The 25,031-nt window shown below is 37.5% G+C and overlaps 1 protein-coding gene across 1 annotated transcript in view; it reads right to left on the bottom strand.

Moving 5' to 3' along the window:
* Positions 1 to 25,031, bottom strand: part of asap2a (ArfGAP with SH3 domain, ankyrin repeat and PH domain 2a) — a 131,702-nt gene that overhangs the window by 27,971 nt on the left and 78,700 nt on the right. Inside the window, exons 11-18 of the mRNA XM_048597109.1 lie at positions 20,872 to 20,959; positions 20,062 to 20,110; positions 14,430 to 14,596; positions 8,447 to 8,580; positions 5,331 to 5,425; positions 3,435 to 3,624; positions 2,148 to 2,233; positions 1,510 to 1,625 (exon numbers count right to left, since the gene is read on the bottom strand). Of these exons, the coding sequence (XP_048453066.1) occupies positions 1,510 to 1,625; positions 2,148 to 2,233; positions 3,435 to 3,624; positions 5,331 to 5,425; positions 8,447 to 8,580; positions 14,430 to 14,596; positions 20,062 to 20,110; positions 20,872 to 20,959 (925 nt within the window). The remainder of the gene's footprint in view (positions 1 to 1,509; positions 1,626 to 2,147; positions 2,234 to 3,434; positions 3,625 to 5,330; positions 5,426 to 8,446; positions 8,581 to 14,429; positions 14,597 to 20,061; positions 20,111 to 20,871; positions 20,960 to 25,031) is intronic.

Raw genomic sequence — 25,031 nt, 5'->3', positions numbered from 1 at the left:
CTTTTACTGTTGGCAATACTATGTTTCACAAAGCAGGAACTCAGCCAACAGAGCTAACCAATCCCCTAGATTACTTTTACATTTGGAAAATCCTGCAAGGTAAAGTTGGAAGCCAAGCATGATCAACTGAAATTTAGATTAAGGACATCAATTTCATTTACTAAAGAGAACTGCACAAACATGTCTTCATTATCTTTTATATTCAGTATTCTCTAATTTGTTTCAATGTAATTACGCTATATTTAGTTCAGATCAGGGTTTCTAAAGTGAATATGCTTTCGCAGCATTTCACTGTGTGTCCAACCCAGATATATCTTATGTTCTAATGTTATTTTTAAAAAAAAGAAAGTGTCACACTAGACTCAACACATTAAGTCTTTCTCTCTACAGATGCTGTAAACCTATTGAATTTCTCCAGCATTCTGTGTTTATATCTTGTGTACTGGTTAGGATGAGCTTTTAACAAAATATTCTTGCATTTGGATTTTGCATTAACTTGATCTCTTTATGGTTTCAAAAACTGATGTGGAATTGAGCAAAGTGCCCACTTTACATTTTTAGCTCCTAAATTTGGATATCTCAGTGTAACATTCTTGTAAACAAATCAAATATAACAAAAAACAGGAATGAGGTAGACACACACGTTATTGAGGAGTGTTTTGGGGAGGAATGCAACTACAAATGTGTAAATGTTAGACTTATGTTTTAAAATTGGTTTCAGAATGATGAGGTTTTTATAGGTGTTTATAGCAATCACTGAAAAAGCAAGACAATCTGGCCATTATGCCTGTGTCACCTCAAGTGAAGAGGTCTCCATCAGACTCAGTTCTCTGCCCTCCCTTCACCTTTCACAGTCTTCCCTTCCTTATGATGATGAATTCTGTGCTCTAATAACTGGCTAAAAAAGTTCCCCTTCATTCTTCTAGTGATAAATCCTCAATCTATGTAATTTGTTATCAATTAATGGGAACATACTTGTATTGCACAACCTTCCATAATTTTTAAGGCCACCATTAAATTCCTCTAGACCAGTTAAAAAGCTTAAATAGTATCAACTCTTTCTTCATAACATTAGTTATTCATTTGAAGTCTATTGTGGTGTTTATTCAATGAATTACAGACCAAATAATATTAATAGAAATTCATAACAAATGAAAACTTAACACAAAAGAGAATAACCATTTAGAAACTGTTTGTTGCAAGTAGTCATTGAGCCACATGTAAAACTGTATATGGTTAGATTGAGCCCAACGTGTCACATTTAATGTTAAGTATTTGAGTATTTGAGAGATTTTGGTCTACTCTTGATTTTCATTGGCCTAGTTTTATTTTCTAATTCTGAGAATAGTGTATATCTAAACCAGTTACCCTACTCCTTTCAAATCCTGAAATAACCTTCTGTGTATCTGCTACACCTTTGGTTTTTACATATGGACTTCAAAACATGCTCTAGTCATCATAGATGAGATTTTTCAATAATAAAGCAGACGTGATTTTAAATTAACATACCTATTTCAATGGAAGCTTTGCCCCTCAAAAGCAACTTAAGACATTCCACATTATCATTTAGACAGCAGTAATGCAATGCTGTACTGCCTTTGGTTGTCTGTTTGTCAAGATTCCCACTGTTGGACCAAACATTGACAATTCGTATACAGGATTACATTTCAAAAGATGACATTCAAGCATTTGAACTACATGCAACACTTGTTTACATTGCTAAAAGGAAAGTGCAACCAATGAAAAATAAACATCTAAAAGAATGCCTGCAATATCAACAAGATTATAATTTTATAGGATTAGGTTACAAGAATTTGTTAATTTGAGACAAACATTTCGTTATTATTCATTTCATCCTTTCCAGTTCACAACACCTGTCCTCATCTAGTTGGTAAGTTGTCATCAATTTCTTAGAAATTCTCAGATAGGACATGCTAGTTAAAGATACAAATCGTTGAGTAAGATTGTGACTACCAACTGCTCGTGCACCCACAAGTCAGGATTACAGTAACCAATAAGTTATAGGATGAATTTTCTGCAGACCATAGACCCAAATGACTATACTATCAAAATAGCCTCATCATAGCTACTTGCTTATAAACAGCAAGACTTTTTTAATAAACACAATATCATTATGAATTGCTGACCTGTTTTGTACTAAAAAGTCAACTACATGAAGTGATGTTCTGTCCACCAATCTTACAGCAAGATGTAGCGCAGTTTCTCCTTGTTCCTAGAAGTATACAGAGAGATGAAAATCAATGTCAAAGTATTTAAATATGTAGGATAAATTTCAAATGAGCTTTTGAAGAGCTGTGAAACACTGGTTAATCTTTGAATTTGCATCACCGATAGTCAACTAAGAAAATATAGCAATGTATTTTACTGTGCATGCAATAATGACTTTTAGAAAATCACTAGCTTTACACGAGCACGAACCTATTTTTGTGCAATATAAATAGTTCAGCAGCTGATTTGCCAAAAATTAACTATCTTTTGATAGATCAGACTGCAGCTTATTGATAACTGACCCACAGAACTAACACTGAGACTTATTTGTCAGTAATTATCAGTTCCTGTTTAAGTACTCATTAAGGAAGTGAGTGCAAATTCTGACTAGTTACATGTAACAAAGCATATCTTTGAGAGCCAAAGTTTCAAGTTTCAAGAATTATTGATTGATTATAGCAAATGCAGACAGCATTCCTGAATTTGTTATCAGCTAAAAAGCAGCATGGTTTATGCTTGAAATTCCCACATGCTGAGATTCTCATTAAGTATCATGGGTGACCCCAAATGGGTATGATTGGAAAAAAAAAGTACTGCTTATTTACATTCTAACTGCTGATACTTATCATTTTTAGACACTTTGGAGCAGTCTTCAAATCTGGACAGCCATTTTTAAAAATATTCATGTAGGGTAAACAAGATAGTCACATCATTCTCAATCAAAAAACCTAGTTTAGAATGAAAAATAAAATCTACCTCAAATCTGTAATAGGCCTTGCTATTTGCAAAGTATGTCATACTTACAATCAAGTTGCTCAAATATCACAATCAATGGGAACTGTTCAGAAAGGAATACGAAATGGAGGAAGTGGTAATTTTCAGCTGGCTGTTGTTGGGTTTGGCAAACTGGACTTCCCACATGTACTCCTCTCATTTAATTTTCCATCCAGATTAGGGTGTGCAAACATCAACCAACTTAGGGACAAGTCCTATGGTATCAGAAATTAGCTTAAAATTGACTCTGAAGTGTTGTTTTTAAACTGGCACCTCTCCATACTGAGTTGGGAATCTCTTTCCTTAGTATTCGTCAATACATGATTCTATATTTTTTTCTCTTAACAAATTCAAATTTCTCAAATCAAGCAAACATGCCCTCTATTTTCAACTTTCTTCAAATAGTAATGATATTTTAAAATTAGACTTACATGTCCATTTGCCAAAGGAATTGGGTCAGTGAGATCTACACCATCAGCATACACCTGAATTAAAGCGAAAATGTCTCTTGACTTGATTGCATCACATAGACAGCTAAGTTTGGCTGCATTGTCGATACACTTCTTCCTTGAAAATTTTCGTTCTATATACTTAGCAGTAATGTAGTCCTTCCGCGCAACCCTGTAAAAAAAAAATTCCCCACATCTTAGCCTTGTTTAATATCATTGACAATAAGTGTGAGATAGATTTATTCGGTATTTAACCTGTCAAATAAAGTTCCCATATAATCCAAGTATTCAAAATTGGACTCATCTTCATTTGCACAGTAACTAAAAGGCACTCCTTAAATAAATAAATTGAGAGTAATTATTTGGGCCATGCAAAGTATGTTACACTAATATCGTGCATTCATTTAGTGCCTTGAACAAAGTGTTTCATAGAAATGTTAGAACAGATGACCAAAAGCTTGGTTGAAAAGGTAGATTTTAATGCAGTCACTTACAAGGAGAGCGACAGAAAGACAAAGAGGATTAGGAATGGAATTTTAGAGTTTAAGACCCACGCAGTGAAACAAACAGTCACTGAAGGTGGAGCAATAAATAATGCAGACACACGAGGCCACAACAGTGCTAAAACAATAGATATAGTGCTTCACAGACTTCATGTGCAAGCAAAAGAGAGAGGAACTATTTTTATTCCAAAAAGCTTTTTAGAAACAAAATCTAACTTTAGGAGTTAAAGATAAAGTGATGCAAAAAAAAAACGTTTAATTATAGAATCACAGAAACCCGACAGTGTGGAAACAGGCCCTTCGGCCCAACAAGTCCACACCGACCATCAGAGCATCCCACTCAGACCCATCCCCATATAACCCACCTAATCTACACACCCCTGAACACTACGGGCAATTGAGCAAGGCCAATCCGCCTAGCCTGCACAGCTTTGGACTGTGGGAGGAAACTGGAGCACCCGGAAGAAACCCATGCAGACACAGGGAGAACGTGCAAACACCACACAGACAGTCGCCCGAGGGTGGAATCGAACCTGTGAGGCAGCAGTGCTAACCACTGAGCCACCGTGCCACCCCAATCTATTTAAAAAAAGAACACAAAACATGTAAAAACAAACAATTCTTATCAGGAGAAGATAATTTGGAAACTAATCAAAATGCAAAGCACAAAGCATGAATGTAAAGCTCATTAATGACAATTGTCTAAAAAATCCAGAATCTCAAAACAATGGTACATTTAACATGGAGACAATTTTAATAATTAGTCAAAAATTTTACAAAATTAGAATACCAAATTGTACAAGTACTTTGATTCAATGTTTAAACTGCAAAACTCAAGTAGTTAAAATTTTACTGAAATTCTACTTGAAAACGCCAGTTTTAAATGATCCTCAAATTTAATTCGGAATTTGATACCACCTGTAATCACACAAAAAATTCTTGGCTCATTTATTTAATACAAAAAGGAGCAATATCAAGTACTACTCAATTTTTAACTTATTAAGTAAAGCGTGAAGTAAAGCTCGATGTGCAATGCTCCCTTCACCATCCAAACTGTAAGCTCCTGCATGCATGCAAAATTCATTTTAAGTGAAAAACATATTTATAACAAGATCCCAATTTCATGAAAGGCATTAAAAGATGCAAATACGGTAAATGAATGATAGAGAAAATCATTCTCAAATAAAATAGACTTGAGTTTTCCATATCCATTACTTAGAGTTAGCCAATTTGAGGGGGAATAAAGAAAGCAAAACACAAACTACAATAATAATGCACTCTTGATAAAGAACAAACTGAAAATCTTGTTGATTTTGTAGAATCAGATGTACTTTGCCTTTTCTCATAAACTGCAAAATTAATTGTGTGTACTTACATGTCACTGTTGGGATTAGGTTTGGCAATTTCATCGAAAGGCAAACTAGCTTCCATGATCTCATTCAATGCTGCATTGCCAATGTTCTTGGCTAGCTGTCAAAAATAACAATTCTCCCATTAGGCCTTAATGCATTTAGCCAATCTATTATATAATAAAGTTGCTGAATGGTTTGCAAGATTTAATCTCAAAATGTATTATTGAATGGACCATAATATTTAATTCCAAAATGTACTGATAATTTCCATCAGGCTAAGCCCATAAAAAAAGCCATTTGTGAACCTGTCACATAAACTTAGAGCATCAGTAATACCTTTTAGGTGGAACTGAGGGTGGATGATTTGCACGTTAGATCAAAAAGTAATAGTGTTTCCTTGATATGTGGGCATCACCAATGATGCTGGCTTTTATTTCCCAACTATAGTTGATGTGGGTGGCATACCTTCCTGAATTTGTGATAAAGGTTGTATTTGTATGAAAACCTCTACAAAGAATGAGTGCCCAGCTAGGCCACTTCAGAATCAAGTTTAACTATGTATCCTAAAGAGGAAATTCTTACCAAACTTGAAGCAGTTAGTACTCACTTTATTACACAGACAAGCCCAAAGATTTAAAAGAACCGTGCATCCTTTAGCATTGATGAATAATAGCCTTCAACAACCAAGCATGACAAGTTGACTGTGAAATATTTAGTCCAATTAGTTGATGAATTAGACTAAAGACCGTAAGATATAGGAGCAGAATTAGGCCATTCAGCCCTGGAGTCTGCTCCAACATTTGATCATATCTACTTTATCCAGGCCCCTCAGTATCAATAAATGTAAGTTTCAGTCAAATCCCACTCATCCTTCTGAACTCCATCGTGTACAGACTCAGAGTCCTCAACTGCCCCTCACATGAGAAACCCTTCATCCCCGGAATCATTCTTGCAGATCTCCTCTGGATTCCCTCCAATGCCAGCACAACTTTTCTTAGATGAGGGGTTTAAACTGCTCACAGTATTTCAAACATGGTCTGACCAAAGCCTTATGTAGCTTTAGCAGTACATTGCTGTTCTTGTTTTCTAGCCCTCTTGAAATGAATGTCAACACTGCATTTGTCTTCCAAACCACCATCTGAACCTGCATGTTAACCTTAAAAGAATCCTGAACTAGGACTCCCAAGTCTCTTTCCACTTCAGATTTCTGGAGCCTTTCCCATTAATTAATCATCTACTGACATTATTCCGCATCACCTAACAGAAGTCATTCAGGAGCATGCCTTCAAATGTGCATTTGGGAATGACCTTGGTGTAGTACTTCGCCTTTCGATGAAATAGTGTTTGTATTTTGCTTGCTAGACAGGTTAGATGGTTATACTCTGGGGAGCCGCAATGAGCAATGCATCAGATGGATTCAGAACAGAATGGGGAATCTTGATTATCTGTACCAAGATACAAATCCGTAACAGAAACAGAAAGAACTGTGGATACTGTAAATCAGAAACATAAACAAATTGCTGGGAAAGCTCAGCTGGTCTGGCAGCATCTGTGCAGAGAAATCAGCGTTAATGTTGCTACCAGACCTGCTGAGCTTTTCCAGCAATTTCTACAAATCTATAATGTTAATCTATGCTTCACCGTCACAATGGTTCCTTAAAGCTCGGATCCCTCTCACTAAATTAATGCGGTGGTTATTTATACACATATTGCGGGGGGGGGGGGGGGGGAAGCTAGTATATTGGTGGAAGACCAACTTTATGATCTACTTAAATTGTTTTGTAATTAGCCAAAGAGTGGTTTTGAAAAGTCCACTTGCGGCTTTAATGTCATCACAGGCTGTCACAAGATCAAATTCAGTAGGCTTGTAGAAGTGAAATACCAAAAGACTGTTGATGTGGATGTAGTGATTAACTATCTACAACACTTCTTTGCTGGATAGAAAAATTCAGAAAGTTATCCAAAGGATTGGTTTCATGAATTTATCTTGCTAATCTACAAGAACAGAGGAAACAACAATGAGTTTGGTAACTATTGCAGCATACTCTTCTTGTTGCGGGTAAAGCATTTGTTCAAATTATTATCAGAAGATTAATGCCCCTTACTTAAGAACAAAGTGGCTTAATCTCTGGTAGACTGGTCAACTGTCAAGTTTGATATTTAACATAATGCCACAGACAAGGTAAGAATATCATTTCAGTATGCAGTTCATGTTGATATCAAGATGACCTTTAATTCTGTATACAGCCCTTTGGCAAATTAGAATGCCAGAGGAATAGCTGGGCTGGGGGTTAATAATGTAATTTTGACATCATGTGGAAGGAGGGGAAGATCAAATGATCTCAGGGTGGGATCATTTGGCAGTTTGGTTTGAGTTTGAAGTAAAAATTTCTGCCCTTTCAGGCATATAAGCAGTGGAATAATGGCATTTACATCAGGAATCCAGACCTTCACAATCCTTTTCACCTGTTAGAAAAACTGATGTCCAGGGATGCTGGACTTAAATGTATTGAAAGGTCGAAACTGAGTAAAAATGAAGACACAGATTGCTAAAAATATTTTAGTAATCAACCCACCCTCTTGGGAGTTGTTTGCTGGCCACCCGCACCTCACCTTGCCTACATAAAAAGATCAGAAGTAGGAGCTTAATCTTTTTTGGTCTTTTTACCCGCTTCTAATCCATGTTCCTCAGGCACAGTTCTTCCACAAAATATCTTTTAATATAAAAATGTGAAATGAGCCCACTTTGATAATTAAATTATTTACCAGTTTCAATTCCCTTTTGGTTTTACAGTGTGTAACCTTTGATATGCCTACTGATATAGTTTTACTTCTTTTTCTATCTTATCTTTCCACACCATACAGTTGATAGATCAGTTGGAGATCAGTCTTCGGTTTTTAAGTTATTGCCACTTTATACTACAAGTAACTTACAAAAGATACTGAACAGCAACAAAACACAACATGCTGGGAGAAACTCAGCGTTAAATCTGAGTTTCTCCATCTCTTTTTGTTTCAGATTTCCAGGATTCACAATTCTTCATTTTTATTTATGTGAATAGCAAACTGTGTTGACTATTCCTCCAATTTGCTGCAAAAATTGAATTAAAGCAAAAATAGTAATTGAAGAGATACTTACCAAGAGTTCTGATGTCCCTAATACATCTAACGTAAGGGACTGTATTCTAGAATAGTGAACTCCCAGCTCTCTATGAATTCCAGAGCATTCAATGCAGGTTAGAATTCCCAGATTAGTAGATAGCCATGTTGGGTCTGTTAAATAAAATGCACTAGTCAATTTCAGAATGGCACAAACACTATTGGTATAATCTTAAGCAATCCTTTACAATAAAACAGAAACCTTTAGCAGATTTCATGCCCTAGTCAATTTGACACTGCTGATTTGAACTAACAAACTGATTTTCAATGTAAATGATTAGGTGCTTTTGCAAGACGCAAACAGAAACAGATTTAGTTCCCACTGAGATATCTGGCACCTCATGCCAGATACTGAGTTCAAGTCATGGCACGATCTGAAATGATGTATGTTGGTCAGAATAACAATCACAACACAAAATAGAGGGTGCAATTTTAAAAAAGAATGCAGGTGCAGAAGGATCTGGGTGTATATATACTCAGATCATTGGAGGTGTCAGAACAAGTGGAAAGAGCAGTAAATAAAGCTCGAATACCCAATATTCTCAGGTATGAGAAAGTTCAGCTATGAGGTTGGATAAGTTGGGACAATTCTCCCTGGACAAAAGATGCTGAGAGGAGATCTGATTGAAGTTTTCAAAACCAGCAGTGGGCTGGATACAGCAGAAAGGGTAAAGCTGTTTCCATTTGTAAAAGAAACAGGACGAGAGCTCATACATTTAAAGTGATGTGCAAATGAAACAGGGATGATGTAAAACAAACTTTTTCACATAGCGAATTTTTAGGAATGCACTGGAAATGTGATGGACACTGGTTCAACTGAGGTATTCAAGAGGCATTGGACGGTTTATTGGATAATAATGGTGTGCAGAGATATGGGGAAAAGGCAGGCAGTTGGTACTAAAATAACAACTGAACTAGATACTCTAGACAGTGTAGACGATGGGATGAATGGCCTCCTCCTACACCATAATAATGCTGTGATTCTGTGAATATTAAGGAGATAAGCCACTGTTCGAGGTGCCTTCCTTAGGATAATATAATCCGCCTGGCAATATTAAAGATTATATTGCACATCTCAAAGCAATGTGTTCTAGCCACCAATACTCCCTGAACACATGGCATCAAAAATAATGAACTACTAATACTTTGCTATTGCGAAGAAAATAGAATTATTAGCAAGTAAATCAACCATGCCCTCCGTCTCATGATACAAGTGTATCATGACTGAACTCTACCTACCTCCCCTCTCATATTTGTTGGATATCACTTTTTCAAATTCAAATATGGGAGTCAGTTGGCTCAGTAGGCTAAGACGACTGGTTTGCGATGCAGAGTGATGCCAACAGTGTGGGTTCAATTCTCACACTGGCTCAGGTTACTATGAAGGACTTGACCTCTCTTCTCACCTGAAAGGAGTGGTGACCCTTAGGTTAACCTATCGCTAGTCTTTTCTATCTAATGAGCTAGCAGCCCTTTAGTCAGGTAGGACTATGGCAACTTTACCTTATTGTTATATTTACAGGGGATATATAAAAGTAACTTGACAATCATACAACTTTAAAAACATGATTTCCAAGATAGCTTTTAAATGCAACTGCATCAAGACTGGTCATACAGTAATTATTTTTCAAAATAGTAGATTTAGTCTAACATTCTATAACTTTTCTACAGAAAGTTCAACAATTTTCGTTTCTGACAATTTTATGACAATGTTTTGTCATGTTATATTTCCAATGTTTAACTTCATGTCTGAAGGCTGGTTTCTGCTGAAGGTTCCCTTAAACCTTTTTAATTTATAATTGTGTAAATATCGGTAATTAAGCAATCAAGCTTACTATTTCTTTTCTCTGGATGCTACGTAACAATAATACAATGTTCATGAAATAAAGCATTCTGACAATCATGGAACTAATGAAACACGCTATGTGGGCCATTTTCCCCGAGCCAGTTCTACAAACAAAGTGTCTATTTTATGCCACTGATGTTTCCTCTCCCTCTACTTTTTAATGATCTTTCTTTTCACTCTAATTTCTCTTTGCCATGCGTGGCCCTTTACTTGCAGTGCCTGGTCCCTTTAAGATTTTTGTGGTCATGTGTGCATGTATCAAAGGGGATCAGCTTCTTGTGCAAGTCCACTCTGCCTTAATCACCATATTCATTGAGGGAATGTTGTCAATAACTTTTTTCCAGGCAAAATTCTACTATATTGTTTCTGTACTTTTTCCTTTCCACAGCAATCAGAAATACTTGACCATTATCCAATTAATGTACACTATTAATTGCACTTCCTGTTTTTAAATTCAATTCCTATTTGCCTTTTCTTATATTTGTTTACAAGACATGGTTATCACTGGCTAAGCCAGCATTTCCAGCCCATCTCTAAACCTGCCTTTAAAAGGTGGTAGTGAGTTGTCTCTTTGAATTCTTATAGACCTTGTGGTGCAGACACAGCCACAGTGCTATTATAGGAAGGAAATTTCAGGTTTTTGACCCAGCAAGTGTAGGGGAGTGCCGATATTTCAGAAGGTTGTGGGGCTGGAGGAGATTACAGAGTTAGGAAGTAGCAAGGCATTTAAAAGATTTGACAACAAGGATGAGAATTTTAAAATTGACAGCTTAACGGGAGGCATGTAAAGGCAGCAAGCATCAGGTGTGATAGGGGAAAGGCACATGGCATGGATTAAGATGAAGAGCATTGGATGTTCTCAAATTTACAGTGGGTAGAATATGGAAGGCCAGCCGCAGTGTATTGGAATGAAGTCTAGGGGCAATGAGGCATGAATAACAGATTCAGCAGTGATGATCTAAGGCAGTTGGGTGATGTCACAGATGTCACAAGTTGTATGATTCGAGATGGTATAAGTTTGATTTCACATCAAACACAAAACTTTGTGAACAGACTGGTTCAATCTTAGACTTTTGCCAGAGAGGAGGATGGAGTCTGTATTTAGAGATCAAAGGTTTAGAACAGGAACTGAAAACAATGGCTTTAGTCTTCCCAAAATTTAAATCAAAAGAAATTTCTGTTTATCCAGTGCTGAACATCAGTTAAGCAAGCTGATAATTTAGCAAAAATGGAGGAGACAAGAAAGTTAGTGACGATGAGGTAGAGCTAGACATCATCAGTATACATATGAAAACAATGCTAAGAGTTTGGATCATATCACAAAGGAACAGCATATTTTCAGGAAATCTGCTCCATCTTATTTTGCAACCATAGAACATTTTCCTCAGTTTTTCATGCCTTTAGTTTCACATTCTGAATCATTCATTTGATGTCTGTCAAGTAACTAGTATAGATAATAAAATCTTCCAGGCTGAGATCCCACTAACTTACCTTTTCTCTCACTTTCCATCCCTTAGCCAAGTATCTGAGCCCCTTTCATCAATAAATATATTTTTTTTGGGGGAGGGTAAAGAAGAATAATCTTGGGGGAAATTACAGCTTTATTACATACTCACTTCACTCTTATCCAATGGTCTCACAATTCCAGTTGATTCTTTTCAAACCTCCCTACACAAAATTTATATCCAGGCAAACTGCTTTTGTACTCTCTACAGTTTCAAAGAATGAGAGGTGATCCCATTGAAATTTACAAAATACGGAAAGGGATAGACAGGTTAGATGCACGCAAGATATTTCCCCTGGTTAGGAGACTAGCATCAATCGGCAAAATTTAAAAATAAGAGGGAATACCATCTACATTCAAGATAAGGAGAATTTTTTTTAAACTCAGATGGTTGTGAACATTTGGAATTCATTACTAAATAGGGCTGTGGAAACTCAGTCTTTTGAGCATGTTTAAGATAGAGATTGATAGATTTCGGATTACCAGTGCGCTACAGAGTTAATGGGATGGGGTGAATAAAAGTGTTTGATCAGTCATGATCGTATTGAATGGCTTACTGTACTCCCAAGCACAAAAACACCTGCTAGTAAATGCTTAAAATCCTATTTTTGTACGTTTCATTTACAGTGAAATTTTTTTAAATGAATTTACATTAAAAAATTACACCGCACATTATTGCAATTCTAGATAATTGTTCTTCAAAGTATGAACAACCTGAGCTCTCAAGAACCCAGGAATACAGTTAACCAGAATACTCTTTCCCCCTTACCACCCACCCCCCTCCAAAAACAGAAAATTCACTTCTTTTTCTGAAGACAATGATTTATACAAAGGGACTGTTTGACAGCTACTGGTTGCCCTCCAGTACCTTGCATATATTAGCACTGTTCATGTTTAAACTTAATCAGCTACTGTTGGGAAGTCAATTGACCTTGGCCTATAAGTGAATCCGAACCAAGAACTTATCTTATCCATTCATACAGAAATGCGTCTTAGCAATAAACATGCTTTCTGGTTCTGGTGACTGTCAATAATTTCCTTCAGTTATCTAGGTACAATCACCTCAGACAAGATGAGCAAACAGCAGTAATTATGGCTAGTCCATTGCTCCTTTGAAAATCTAAACCCCTGAAGGTACTTGATTTCTAAGACAAACAATGTCCTAAGGTAGGACTTCAAAAAAAAAGTAAAATTTAAACTGGAATGCTTAATAAAGGTCTCTCCATTTGGAAGTTTCACAAATATTATTACCAAGAATCTCATTGAAAGATACTCAGGTACAGGTAATAACAGTGACCCTTAAACTTCCATTTGGCAAGATATAATTACTGTACAATGTAGCTAAAAATTTATCAATGTCTTTAGCACTGGTTGCCCAAGGTCTGTTTGTGATATGGAAAAATAAATGCTGATACTTCAGAAATTACAATAGATACAAGACAAGATTTCATGAGTTCTGAAAGGACTCTAATTCTCTATCACAGAGCAAAAGATATAACAACAGGACGGCATTAGCTTTAATCAACTTAAACAAGGAAGCATACGAACTTCAGGCAAGTGCCAAATGCAGTTGAATAGAATATAGAAATTAGAGTCATCCAGCATGGAAACAGACTTTTCAGTCCAACTAATCCAAACCAACCATGTTCCCAAACTAAACTGGTCCCACTTGACTGCATTTGGCCCATATCCTTCCAAACCCTTCCCATTTATGTACCTGTCCAAATGTTTTTTAAATGTTGTAACTATACCTCCATTCACCACTTCCCCTGGCAGTTCATTCCTCACACGAACCACTGTGAAAATGTTGCCCCGCATGTCCTTTTTAAAACATATTCTCTTTTCACCTTAAAAATATGCCCCCTGATTTTGAACTTCCCCCGCCCTAGGGGAAAGATCCTTGCTATTAATCTTATCTATCCCCCTCACGGTTTTATAAACCTCAGCTACGTTCCAAGAAATATGTGGAAATCACATGCTCCCAAAAGTTCAAAATGAAACTTGAGAAATTTCAAATTTTTGCATTGAATGTTGTGTGCATTTATCCTATCTTCTGCATGATACATGAAGCGTTTTGTACATAGATATCTGGAGGCATTCGTTTTCATGCAAAATGCTAATTAGACCATTATTTTTAAAATCATCTGCCCTATAGTATTAATAAAGTCATTAGCTTATAATGCAGTTATCCAAACATGGAATTAAATCAAAGATTTTTTTTTTGTTCATGTGATGTGGGTGTCGCTGGCTATTTGATGTCCATTCCTAATTGGCCAGAGGACATTTAAGAATCAACCACATGCCAAAGAAACCACATGCCAAAGGTCTGGAGCCACACGTAGGCTAGACCAGGTAAAGATATCAGATTTCCTTACACGAAAGACATCTGTCAACCAAGTGGGTTTTTACAGCAAATCGACAGTAGGCTGTCATTGGGCTAGCTTCTCTTCATTAGTTCCAGCTTGTTATCGAATTCAAATTTTACCATCTGCCTTGGTAGAAGTTGAATCCATGTTCCCCAGATTATTAGTCTGGGAGTTATTAGTGATTGTGAACTGACTCCCTTGATACAGCAATCATATTAATCACCATTTAATTATTAACGCAAATTACCTGGTGCTCCGCAATCACAGCAAACATCATTTCCGGTCATCCTTTGCACCTCTACAATAATCGCTTTTGTTAATTCTTGGACAATATTGTTTTCTCCTGCGTTATTGTCTCCCTTGAAAGCGTTGTTTAAAGCTTCTTCTTTACTGTTCTGCAAAACGGACATCCAACTAAAGAATGGAAGGCAAGTTATATTTCAGATATACAGAACTGAAGTGGAAGTACTTCTACACAAGATTATTTTTTCAACAACAAAAAGCTGTATTCGTGTTCTTTACAGATTTTGACTTGCGACTAAAATCTCAAGCACTTGAAAGTTCCCCAAGTTTCCAATTCCTGGATAGTGCTTAATATTTCTTTGCCATTTTTCACCTTTCTCCCCACTTTTTGGATGCAGTTCATGATGAATCAAGCATTCTCGCATATTTGCTTACAAAGATTTGAACAATGTTCTTTGCAAGCCTTAGAACAGAGTTGGAGACTAGTAAAAAAAAAAATTGTGGCGTTATTAGGCTGTACACCATCTGATACATATTTATCACTTTATTCAAATGCCAACAACACTTTGAAAGATTAATATGTAATCTGTTCCAAGATATTGTAAATGTTACAACATTGCTAACAGTTAATTAGCTATGCAAAACAAATTCTGGAGAAACCAGAGTTAATGGAATTATTAGCATGAAGTCTGACTATTTGCAGCATTTGCCCTAAAAGGAGTTATATCAGCTTCCACAGCTTTATATATTTGCTAAGATTTTTTTTATTCATTCATGGAATGTGAGCATCACTGGCTAGACCTGCGTTTACTGTGCATCCTGAACTGTCTGCAGTCAAATGTGGGCCAGACTGGGTAAGGACGGCAGATGGCCTTCCCTAAGGACTTTAGTGAACTGAATGGGATTTTGTGACAATTGACAATGATTCATGTTGCCATTAGGCTAGCTGTTCTTTTAATTCTATATTTTCCTTACCAAATACAAATTTCAGTATCTGCCATAATAGTATTCAAACCCATGTACGCAGGACATTAGCCTGGTGCTCTGGATTACAGTGACATTACCACTACACAACCACCTCTCACTAAGTCAACACCAGAAACTTATCTTCAATTACATTTAACAACTTTCGTTATGTTCTGAATGTTGGTCAGTATCTTCACTGCATAATATTACGGTTGAGTCAAACACCGTATGTCTAAGTGGTCCAACTGGATTTAATTTTAGTATTAGTTACTTAAGTCAACCCAATGAGGAAGTCTGAGTTTTTGAGGATTTATTTGCACTTATTTCACCCCTGATGCAGGTCCATTTATAACATGGGTATCTATTTTATGCTTTGATAGGAGACAAATTAGGGCTTTGAAGTATTCTGATATTTTGGGTCAGCGTGTTATAAGATTCAATTGAAGAACTAGAGATCCCAGACTGCAGAAATATTCACATGTTTTATCAGTCCAAGATCACTTCATTAATTTTTCCTGTTTTTTGGTAATCATCTTTATAGATTTACAGCTCATTTTTCTCACTTTTTAGCAGCTCATGTTATCTATGATGCTCAAATCCCTTTGATTTTTACTGTTGGTTGCATTTGATATTGCCTTCAAGTTTGGCATGAGGGCAATAGAGGGAAAGTTTTTTTCCATTACACCTGGTAAATATTATGATGCTTTTGAGCTGTATTTCTTCATACTGTTCTTAAATAATGTCAATTAGATTTATTTGCTTTTTTGCGTAGGTGGTTCCAGATCAAGCAACCTATTGTGAGATTTATGATTTCTGTCACCTTGCACTCTACTTCTAAACTAACAAATTCGAACAATCTGTTGTATCTAAGCACACGGAGCTGTTATTGTCAACCCTGTGTATCTCCATTTCTTTAAACTGCTTGCACTATAACTTTAAAACTTTGATTAATATACATGGCCTCTTGCGTCTTCCTTTCAGCAAAATGCCAATCTCCATTGTTTTGTTAGATTTGCCAACATTTTGTCAAAAAACAGTGTAAATTCAGGTCAACTGAATGCATAAAATAATGGCTCAAGTGAAAAAGTACTCCTCTTTTCTTTTTGTGGAGGCTACACTGACAGAATAATAAGTCTGATTCTTTATTCATTCAATATCCATTTGCGCTGGCAAACCAAACTGGCAGCTGATGTAACAAACAAGATTAGGTAATCTTGTCTGTTTTCATCTTCCGACCACAAAGGGATTGAGGACAATTGTACGGCACCACTACTATCTGAGCTAAACTTAGCTAACTCAGTACAAATGAGACAAACTTTGGTCTTCTTGGTTCAGCTAAACACTGGATTGCATAACAGTCAGGAAACCTTTCATTATAGTGTTTAGCTACTAATGCCTAAACATAAATGAAGATTAAATTTAAAAAAACTATACATTTCAAAACATTTGATCAGTAGGCCCAATTTCATTTTCTGTTGTTCCAATACATAATTTTAGATCACGAAAGTAAATGCAGCTATGTCATCCTTAACAATTCATTGCATGAGTGTTAATTATCAAAAGTATGTATAAAATTAAAATTGCTCAAAATTAAGAGCAAAGTAATGGAGTAATACAAACACTCACTCACACACACTCAAAATACTGTTTGTGTCTTTAAGTCAATTTCTCAATTGGACTCATTTTCTTTAATCAGGGAGAAAAGAAATCAACACAAAAATATGTACAAAATCCCACAGCTGAACTTTGCTCAATAATAGTTCTGAACCAAGAACACTATCATTACACCAGCAGACTGTGGTAGCTAGAATCAACAGTTGAGCCCATACTTGCCATTTAACCAGCACTGCATGATTGCTTTTTTTCCATCCTTCTATGATCATCTTAAACCATAAATATACTCCTAAAGGTGCCAATATAAAAAAGTTCCACTTAAAGCACTGTGCAAAGGCAATATGTGGCAACAATTTAATCTAATTTTATAATGTGCCAGGGAGACTTTACAGCAATTCCACTGTAGAACAACAAGCCTAACTAAACAAGACTTCCTTACCAAAATCACAAATCACAATGCAGAAGGAGGCCATTTAGCCCACTGTCTCTGCACTGGGCTTTCAAATGAGCATTACCTAGTGTCGATCTCCTTTCTTCTCATGTACTTATATTAAGTACTTTTTGGATAAAAATACGTCCTCAATTGAATTTGCCTCCACCACATTTCCAGCTAATGCATGTTATACCCTAACTACTCGGTGTGAAAACTGTTTTCCTTGTATCACCTTGCTGCTTTTGCAAATCCGAGTCCCCTCTTGCAAAAGAAACAAGAGGGAACAGTTTTCCCTATTTACCCAGTGCACTCATGATTGTGAAAACCAGCATCAGATCTCCTCTGAGCCGCCTTCTCTCCAAGGAGAACACTTCCAATTTCAAACTATTCTCACAGCTAAAGTTTATCATTCCTAGAACCATTCTTGTATATTGTTTCTGCAATCTCCCCAATGCATTCACATTGTTCCTAAGATTTGGTGCCCAGAGCTGTTCGCAATATTCCAGCTGAGATCTAACTAGAGACTTATACAAGTTCAACATCACTTCCTTACTCTTGTACTCTTCATCACTATTTATAAAACAGGACCACTGTATGTTTGCTGCTCTCTCTATATGTCCTGTCACCGTCAACGTCTGTGCAAATATACACCCAGATCCCGCTGTCCTCTACCCCAGCCCCTTAGAATTATACCCATGTTTTGCATGGATTTTCTTCCTATCAAAATGAATCACCTCACACTTCTCTGCATTGAAATTCACCTGCCACTGATCTGCCCATTCCACCAACTTGTCTATATCCTTTTGGAGTTCTACACTGAAATCCTCACTGTTTACAATTCTTCCAAGTTTCATGTCATCTGCAAACATTGAAATTATCACCTACACACCTAGACTAAGATCATTCATATCAATCAGTAAAAGCAAGGGACCTGGTGGACTCCTACAGAACTCCACTACAAACCATCCTCCAGCTTAAGCAATATCCATTGACCATTATTGTTAGTAAATCTTGTATTTATATTGCTACTAACCCTTTTATTCCATGACCTAAATTTTCCTCACAAGTCTGTTGGTTGGCATGGTATCAAACACCTTCTGAAAGTCCAGGTACAGCACATCAACCATGTTAGCATTGAGCCTCTGTTACTTCAGCAAGTTAAATATGATTTTCCCTACAGAAATCCATGCTGATTCTTTTTAAACAGCCAATCTTTTTCCGCGTTACTACTAATTCTACCCTGGATAAATATTTTTAGAAGCTTCCCCAATGATGTTAAACTGATTGGCCTGCTAGGCTTATCTGTATAACCTCTCGAGGGAGGTCAAAATGTTTGCAATTTCTCAGTCAAGGGAAGGCAGGAAGCTTCAAATTAATTAGAATGAGAGAATCTGTGCCCTAATAGTGAGACTTCTTGGTTGATTATACAAGAGACAGTTGCATTTAAGAATATAAACAGTTGGGAAGGACAAGATAATTACACGGAAGGAAAGTTCTCCCATATCCTCGCTCAGTTCCATTATTGTACTTGCTCATATGGTGTGTTAACTTTTTTCGAAAAAAGTTATGAGCAAGTACAAAATGGAACCAGACCACAATATGGATTATAGAGAAGGAGTTAGTCCCAATAAGGCGAATTTGAAACAATTCTGGAAATTACAGAATGAGTAGCTTACTCCACTTTTGATATTGGGCAATCCACAAAGAATTATTTTTAGAATATTAAACCCACTTTCAACCAGTCAAGTTATTGGAAAGGGGCCTAGCCACCTTGGTTTTTTCAGACCAAATTAATCTGTACATACTACAATAAAATTCATTCTTTAACTGATAATGCAAAAACTCAATACCAGAACAAGCTGGTTAGTGGTGTAGGTGAAAATGGCAGGGTGCATACAATCAGGTGTCCAGACAGCACATGTGCCCATCACCTAGAACAGCTCCATTGTTATTTTACCATGCAGGCTACATTCAATTGGCAGCCTTTCGGTGGTGGTGATTGTGGGAGATGGGGGGCATGTTTGCTATGAAGTGCTACTTGATAGCACTGTTGATGATCCCTTCCATCATTTTACTGATAATAATAAGTGAACTGATGTGTTTGTAATTGTTCAGATTGCATTTGTCCTGCTTGAGGCAGGACTTTCTCTCATATGGGAGAAGTCCCATCTGAGCCAATTGACTGAATCACAGGATCACAGAAGAGTAATGGCACAGGACACCACCATTCTGTCCATCATATCTGCAAGAGTCCTCAAGTAAGCATCATTACCTACTACTAATTTCCAACCCTTCCCCGCAATCCCCCACACCCCCATTTCCTTGCACGTTATTTCTGCTCAAATAAGCATCCAATTCTCTCTCAAATGCCTCAATGGAAACTACCCCCAACACAATTCGAAGTAGTGCCCGCCACATTCAGGTTGATAGCCAAAACAAAAATCAGCTTCAGATGATCCAGTCAAATGGTTTTAAACCAGGGTGGGGCACCAATGTATAAAATCCAACCCATGGTAGCTGAATTCGTTACCACAAAAGAAATAATCCTCTGCAAGAGCCATTGTTATGAAACAAGTCTTCTAAAAGCTGTTAAGCATTTTACATCACCATTTTTAAAACTTACACTTGGCATTCCTGTTCATCATCCACTTGAAAATGGTATGTTCTGTCATCTGTACGTTGACAAACGATGTATGCAAATTCAAAATTAAAACTATTAGAATCGAAGTGTAACAGATCAGAAATTCAGTTTTATATGCAGTTTTGAGTTCTGAAAGATGGACTTTATTTAAGTTAGATTAAAAGCAAATTCTAATGAGTACTGGATGCAGAAAATGTTGGATCAATTCAGTTTTATGGAAATTCTTCATTATAAAATTACTTGACACTTCTCTGAAGAACTAGCACTTTATTAATAACCTTAATGTACAAATCATCTCAAAAGTTACCCCATTCTCCAAAGAAACATTTTCTGCCATACCCATCTCTCATCCAGTTAAGCTTCCAGTGGTGTTTTCCCATCTCCACATTCATCCACTTTCTGCTTCCACCACCTGCTCTTTCCACATCTTTGTCCCCACCCCCTCACTCAACTTTTTTGATTTTCAAGCCTGTTTTGTCTGAATATTTTACTAGACTTCAAAACTTGAGTGGGTATTACTTTGGGAGATCAGCTAGTGTTTCAAGGTCAAGGTTCTCATGACTTTTAGGTTGGCAAAATATGTGGTTAATATTTAAGCATAAAAGTCTTCAATCAATTAATACATTAATGTCTTAACTCTTCAAACATGTAGTTTAAAGATGTACATTTATAATTCCCAAAATTTTCTGCACAGCTTTATTTTTGTGAACATCCTTTAAATCAAGTTCCACCTATGAAAATATTTTCCTTGGACCTGACGAACAAGTAATTCAATTAAGTTTAAAAACATACGTGATATTAGATCAAAACATTTCTTCTCCTCTGGATTTGCTTTCACCTGACATGTGAGTAGATTAAGCTTTGCTGGTGGTCTGTTAACCTATACGAAAAGCAGAAATGATTCAAAGTATAATGAGGCAATTTTACTAAAACAAATATTGCGCATGTTCATGTAAAGGTTGAGTTTTTCAAACTAAATATTTAGTCAGTCAACGAGTAGGGGTAGAGTTTTGGAGATGTTGAAATTTATCGCAGAGTTGCCAGATCAGCCAGCTCTGCTGCTAGAATTAGCGCAAAAGGAGCCAAAGGTATTTGCACAGACATGAGCACATGAATAGCCACCACCTTCAATGCTCTGCTCTTTCATGTTATTAAGTCAGCTTGCATCAGGGCAAATTTGACTTCAGCAGCATAACAAGCATTTATTTTCGATTACATTCAGTATTAAAATTATGCAAGGGCAACATCTTTTTTCGAATTGGTCGAGTTACCCGTTTCTGGCTGGTAATCAGTGAATATTCAGTTTACCTTTCTGTCTTTGAAGTAAAATCAGGGAAAATGCGCAGTTGTACAGGGTTAACTTTTTAAAACAATTGCATTCTTAACATGTAGAAGAATGTGGTATCAAATAATAATTTAAGACAAAATCCCTTAACGTTCATTTTTGTAACTTCAGAGACTTTGAGTCAAAGCTTACATGGGCAGAAAATACAGACTTCCATGGTATTACCAATACAACTGCATACATGCAGATGGATCACATTGCCATATTTGCACTGCGAATACACACTCAATTTCCAGTGTTAACTTTTACTACGCAAAAAATAAATCCAAGGAACTGCAATGCTGGAAATCAGAAACAAAAACATTTTGTGTTGAGTGACCCTTTTCCAGAATGATTCTGAAATGTTAACTCTACTTTCTCTCCACAGATGCTGCCAGACCTGCTGGGTTTTCCCAGCAATTTTCCATTTCTGTCTAAGTTTTACTGTGTCTGACATTTATTGACTTTCGTAATTGTGTAAATTAAAAAAGTGTTACATTACAGTCTGGAAATTTGAAATCTGGAAAAACCGGTTGTCTGGAAATATTTTCAACAAAGCACACAGCCAATAGACCTGCCATCATGGCACTGCAACCAGTAGTTCAACTGTGACCAGGCCTTTTGTTGCACAGGTCGGATTGATAACCAATAAGGAGGGAGATATTTACTTGTCTATAGTCCCGAGTTCTACTCAAAAGTATTTCCGGTGTTGCATTTTTTAAAAAAATATTTAAATGATTCAATTGAGGAAGTCATGAATTGCAGAGCGATACTAGAAAAGGCATGGCATGATGAACAGCTCCCATCTGATATAATAAAGGTCATGTTCTGTTGCTTGGAGGAATATAGCTGCTAAGATATTAACAGTGGTGACTGAAGTAATTCCAGAGGCTGGAATCCCATCAAGAAGTCGCCCTTTATTTACAGATGGAGAGCCCCTGACACTGATGCAGCTCCCTCAGAGTGAACAGAACCTCTGACACTCTTATTCTTATCTGTGCGCCAGGGTTCTCTGATTGGATCAGATTAACAGCCCGATCAGGGAATTAATATTCTATGGAGGTCCATCTGGCTGACCTCATTATTATCACTACATTCACACCACAATCTCCCCCCACCACAAACCCCCCTCTCCCCTAGTCTGAGGGCATAGGCCAGTTCTTTTTATTATAGCTCCTCCTGGGGTTTTGAAACCGGGTCAGGTTCCTTCAACTCTGCCTCCTATACGGGTGGCATTCAATGCACAGTAACTGCCCCCAGAGCATCGCTGCAGAAATTCATTCACTTCTTCAGGTGGCAAAGGTGCGAGGCAGTAACATTCGCCGTGTCCATCTCAGATTCCGAGGTATTTTCAACGCTTGATGGAGACGGAGAACCCATGGGTTCCACAACAATTAGAAAGGTTGTCAAGGAGCCGAGCACATTCTGTCCCCACTTCAGCCTTCATACGGTCCTTGAACTTGCTCAATATCGTTGCACCTACCTGAACTTTGTGTGTCTCTGAGCCTGACCTCGTGTTGACCATGCCTCTTACTCATGCAGGGCCATTCCTATAACCAACACAGCTATGTCTGCATCCAATCCTGGCCACCAGACATAACTTCTTGCCAACATCTTCATTTTGGAAACCCCTAAAATGACTCTAATGGAATTCAGCCAGTATCTGGCAGCCACCTTTGCTTGGGATAATCACTCTTGCTGCCCATAATATACTGTCCTCTACGGTGATCTGGCCTCTCTGGATTTAAAAAAGTTTAAATTCTGGTTGAGACAGTCCATAGGTTTTCTCCATCACCATCAGATATTTCAACCTTGCCATGATCTAATTTTTCTGCATTCAAGATTTGGCATTGTCAGCTGTGACTGGAAGAGTGTCCAGAAAATTTAAAACCATTACGGACTCTTCCAGTGGCATTACCACCAGTGGTGTATCTGCCACTGGCAGGTGGACCAATGCATCCAGATTTGCTACACAGCCTCCTGGTCTGTGTTCCAACTTGTAATCGTACGCACTTAGTATTAGACCTCACTGCTGCATTTGGCTTGAAGCTACGGGTGGCACTGCCTTATCCTGTAAGTTGACCGAGCAAGAGTTTGAGCTCCATTATTATTACAAATTTACATCTGTAAAGATATTGGTGGAACTTCCCGATTCCAGATATGACTGCCAAATCTTCCTTCTCTATCTGGGCGCATTTATGTTCTTCATTAGCCAAAGTTCTGGATGCACACGCTACTGGGCATTCTGCTCCACTGGGCCCTAATGAGCTAATACTACTCCAATGCCATGTGGGGAGGCATCGCATGTCAATATCAGACCTCACTTAGGATCAATGTGTGCCATTAGGATCATAGCTGTTTCTTCATTTTCCTGAAAACTATCGCTTGGATACGTGACCATTTCCAAGGCTGAGCTTCTTTTTTTAAAATAAAACAGTTGATGCAAAAGGTGCCAGCATGGAGACCAGGTTATATATGAACTTTGTGTAATAACTCACCAGCCCAAGGAAAGACCTAAGCTCTGATACAGACATGGCAGCTGGGGCAGCTATGATCACTGTCACTTTTAACTTCCAACGAGCGTAACCTTCTCATCAACTCTGTAGCCCATGTAGGTCACTTTGGGTGGTTGGAAAACACAATCTTTCCCTTCTAAGGCATACGGCCGCCTGGGAGAAACATCTAAGGACTATGTCTAAGTTCTCTGAGTGCTCCTTATTGGTCTTTCCTATTATTAGCACGTCAACGAGATAAATACTGACCTGGGTCAGACTTCGTAAAATGTTTTCCATCGTCCGCTGAAGAATCACACAGGCTGACAATACCCCAAATAGCAGTTTTGTATATTGGTGCAAACCCTTGTGGGTATTAATTGTAGCATACTTCGAGGAATCCTCATCTGACCGTAACTGCAAATACATGGCTCATGTCAGCTTCATGAAGGACAGATCCCTTCCTGCTTTGCACATAAATCCTCTCTGCGAGGATTGAGTATTTATCCAGCTGCAAAAAGCTGTTTACCGTTTATGTAAAGTGCCCACAACGGCAAACCAATGTGTCGGGCTTCAAAAGTCAATATGACCGGTGCTGCCCATTCTGCAAACTGGACTGGTTTGATGATTCCTTTGCTTTCCAGCCTTCTGATTTCTGCCCCTACTTTTGCCAGTAAGGCAAATATCACTTGGCAGGCCTTTGCAGAGTTGGTGAATTGCTTCCTTGTTAACATGCAAGGTAGCCTTGGCTCCTTTGATAATCCCTAGACATTCCCATGATTTCCAGGTATTTAATTGGGATTTCACTCAGGCAGCCATTTTCTAAAATATCGAGCCAATCTAGGTGAATCTTTCTCAACTAATTTCAGCCCATCAGGCTTGGGCCCAAGCCTTTTACTACAAAACAGTGGTAACTGAACCAGTTGCTTCTCATAAGAAATCAGAACCGAAGTTAAACTGTAAAAGGTTCCCTGGTATAGGTTCTCAGTTTATAAGAGGTCTTGTACAAACTTAAGGGTTAGACCCCAGAGCAAATTTTGTTAAAGACTGGCTCTCAGAAACGCCTGTGTTGGTATCAACCTCCATTAGAACCAGGTAACCATTTAACCAGAGACAACAAGGTGCAGGGCTGGATG

This window comes from Rhincodon typus, chromosome 5 (assembly GCF_021869965.1).
Source record: "Rhincodon typus isolate 14 chromosome 5, sRhiTyp1.1, whole genome shotgun sequence".
NCBI classification, from domain to species: domain Eukaryota; kingdom Metazoa; phylum Chordata; class Chondrichthyes; order Orectolobiformes; family Rhincodontidae; genus Rhincodon; species Rhincodon typus.
Note: the sequence above shows the minus strand (reverse complement) of the source record. Positions and strands in the feature narration are given on the sequence as shown.